Source organism: Zingiber officinale, chromosome 2A (assembly GCF_018446385.1).
Source record: "Zingiber officinale cultivar Zhangliang chromosome 2A, Zo_v1.1, whole genome shotgun sequence".
Taxonomy (NCBI): domain Eukaryota; kingdom Viridiplantae; phylum Streptophyta; class Magnoliopsida; order Zingiberales; family Zingiberaceae; genus Zingiber; species Zingiber officinale.
The window spans coordinates 157,399,673-157,403,208 of record NC_055988.1 but is presented as its reverse complement, the minus strand read 5'-3'; the positions used below and the strand labels follow the sequence as shown (position 1 = coordinate 157,403,208).

Sequence of the window (3,536 nt, the reverse complement as noted above, 5' to 3'; positions counted from 1 at the left end):
GATAATATCTCAGTACTGATATAGACTCAAAATACTGCTGTATAGTGAAAATATTTGAACATTCGGGATATCATCTCCCTACCCGACGGGATCCCGAACATTCGGGATCCCGAACATTCGGGTCCCGACACTTGTCGGGTACGGGATCGGGAGAAAAAATTGATTCCCAATTTTTATCGGGACGGAAATTGGGTAAGATTATTACGGGACGGGTCCCTACCCGATTCCAACCCTAACTATAATATAATATGAATATTTTATCTTATCAATATTATATTATAATAATTTTAATTTTAATTTGTAAGTTGTATATGGTTATATGATTGTAATTGTTATAAATGAGTAGTATTTAAGATCTCATAAGTACATGAGTTAGAATGTTATTTTGATAATAAAATAAATTTATATTTTTTTAATAATTTTAATAACATGAGCTTTATTTTTTTTAAATACTTCTTCCAAGAATGGAGCTATCCCTTGACTCTCACTTATTAGCGCAACACATTAAAAAAAAAAAACAACCGTGACACAGTAAAAATTAGTGCTAATTTGTACTTTATGTTTTATTTTTTTTAATAAAAATATTAAGACTTGATTAGTTTTGTTCTAATTGTTACCAAATTCAATGTTTATAGAAATTTGATTCGTTTCAGGTTCAACAGCCGGCCTGAAGAAGGTATGCACTGCTTAACCCGATTGCATCTCCATCGTAGCCTCGTCCCAGTCTCAGGTTTAGCCCTCACCAATCCCACCAGGCCCTCCGCCGATCTCGTTCGCCCCCGCCAACCCTTCCAAGGTCGGCCCTTTGTGTCGCAGAACAATCCGGCGTCCCTCTCCGACGTCTGCGCTCTCATCTCCCATACCTATGAGGACGGCGACCACCAGCTTCGGTCCCTTCATGTCCACCTCTCCGACGAGCAAGCAGTCGCCGCCCTTGCCTTCCTCGCCGACTCCGAGGGCTCCACGGTGGCTCTCAGCTTTTTCCGCTGGGCGATCGCCCGCCCCCAGTTCCGCCACTTCTTGCGATTCTACGTCACCGCCGGGACCTCCTTGCTCGCCCTCGGCAACCTGAAGAATGCTCAGGAGGTCATGAGTTGCTTGGCTGTGAGCTTCTCTGAGGTAGGCAGGCTAAAAGAGGCCGTCGGCATGGCTTTCGAGATGCGTAGCCAGGGGCTCCCGATCAGCATCGACACCATGAATTTGGTTCTCAGGATTGCCATCGGCTCAGGATCTATTAGCTACGCAGAGCAACTGTTTGCTGAAATGCCTGCGAATGGAATCTTCCCCAATTCTCATACTTTCAAGACGATGATCGCTGCTTACTGCAGGCAGGGCCGGATTGATGATGTGGAGAGGCTGTTAAGGACGGTGGAGGCGAGGGGTCTTCTGATCGACAACGTGACATGCACTCTGGTGGTGAACGCCTTTTGCAAAAAGGGTTGTTTCGGTTGGGTCTCTGGTTTCTTCCGCAAGATGTTGGAACTTGGTTTTGTCCCAAATGTGATCAATTACACCGTCCTGATAGCTGCCCTTTGCAAAAGGGGAAGTGTTAAGCAGGCGTTTCAGGTGCTCGAGGAAATGGTTGGTCTAGGATTAAAGCCGAATGTGTATACCCATACTGCATTGATTGATGGGCTCTGCAAGATCGGTTGGACAGAGCGAGCTTTCAGGTTATTCCTGAAACTTGTACGCAGCAACTCCTACAAGCCGAATGTGTGTACTTATACTGCTATGATTTCAGGATACTGTAAGGAGAACAAGCTTAGTCGTGCAGAGATGTTGCTAACAAGAATGCGCGAGCAAAATTTGGTACCGAACACAAACACCTACACCACTCTGATCGATGGGTACTGCAAAGATGGAAATTTGGACCGAGCTTATGAATTAATGGATCAAATGAAAAGTGATAATTGTCTTCCAAATATCTGTACATATAATGCAGTTGTACATGGGCTCTGCAAACAAGGTAGGATTCATGAAGCTTATAGGCAACTACAGGTGGCTTCAGAACAGGGGTTGCATTGGGATAAAGTCACATATACTATTCTTATGACTGAGCATTGCAAGCGAAGCCAATGCTCTCGAGCTATGGAATTATTTGATCAGATGGTTGATTCAGGATGCCATCCTGACATTCATGCATACACCACTCTGATTACTGCTTTTTGTAAGTTAAGGAGAATGGTCGAGAGTGAAAGGTTGTTTGAGAGATGTCTCGGATTGGGGTTAGTTCCTACAAAAGAAACTTACACGGCGATGATTGGTGGATACTGTAGGCTAGGTAAAGCAGCCTCTGCATTGAAAATCTTTGAGAAGATGATTCAGCTTGGTTGTGTAGCTGACTCAGTAACATATGGCGCTTTAATAAGTGGCCTCTGCAATGAATCTAGGTTGGATGAGGCAAGGGCACTTTATGAAGCTATGCTGGATAAAGGTCTGGTCCCATGTGAAGTTAGTCGCATTACATTGGCATATGAATTTTGCAAGAGGCTGAGGTCTAATACTGCAGTATGTCTATTGGAGAGGCTTGAAAAAAAACAGCGGACTCGAACAACTAATATCTTAGTAAGGAAGCTTAGTTCTGAAGGGCAAGTTGATGCAGCAGGTCTGTTCATTAACAAACTATTGGATGAAGATCAGAATGCTGATCGCATAACTTGCATTGCATTTTTAAATGCATGCTATGAAACAGGTAGGTATTCAAGTGCATCTGAGTTTTCTGAGAGAATTTCAAAGGGAAGAATCAACTTTGTGAAGGACATCAGTGTGATAACTTGAGCTATGTTAAACTTAGATTCTTGCCTATTTGAACTTTAATTTGTGTATGTCAAATTTTGTCAGATGAGCTAAAGTGTATCGCTGCTGTTTTCTAACTTTCATGTGATAATAGTTCATGTTGATTCATGATTTTTTTTCTGAGAGGTGTATATGCATTTTATGCGGATGAAGCAGAAGCTTTGGGATAGAGTTCTATTTGCCAACATTTGTACTTATTGGAGGTAAGCTGATAGTATTGGAATAAAATTGTAACCAACCTAAAAGTTTTCTTGTCTCGAACTCCAGCTTGGTTGTTGATTCAGGAAGTTAACTTGAAAAGATCGAATTAAAAACAGCTTGGACGAGTTGGGTTATGAGTTAGGGTCTACTAGGTCTAACTGCTACAGATTCAGTTTGAATGAATGGGGTTCCATCGAATTGCAAGAAATTTTTTTAACATGATTTAGGTGGAGTTTTTTTGGGGATAATTGGAACTGACCAAAACTAAATTGTGGATGTGTGCAGTATGAGTTAATTGTACCAAGGTGGCTAGTTCCAGGAGATTAATTTAAGGTGATGGTTATTTGTTAGAAAATCTATGCAAAGAGTCTTGGATATGTTTCTCTTTTGTGATTTCATGGTGGCAAAGGTAAATACGTTCGCTCTTAGCACCTCTGCCTCTGCCAATCCGTCTCAGTGACTAACATGGAGGAGGTAAATCACGGACGGTTACTAGTCTTTGAAATAGTGACTAGCACATAAGGGAGATATTTATCTTG

The 3,536-nt window shown here is 41.9% G+C and overlaps 1 protein-coding gene across 1 annotated transcript; it reads left to right on the top strand.

Moving 5' to 3' along the window:
* Window positions 1-659: 659 nt before the first annotated feature.
* Window positions 660-2,904, top strand: LOC122042877 (pentatricopeptide repeat-containing protein At4g19890-like). Its single transcript, XM_042603256.1, has one exon. The coding sequence runs from the start codon at window positions 679-681 to the stop codon at window positions 2,776-2,778; it is 2,100 nt and encodes a 699-aa protein (XP_042459190.1). The 5' UTR covers window positions 660-678; the 3' UTR covers window positions 2,779-2,904.
* Window positions 2,905-3,536: the final 632 nt, after the last annotated feature.

Bases quoted from the DNA above. Each gene is read 5' to 3' on its own strand.
- LOC122042877 (XM_042603256.1), top strand. From the start codon at position 679: ATGCACTGCTTAACCCGATTGCATCTCCATCGTAGCCTCGTCCCAGTC.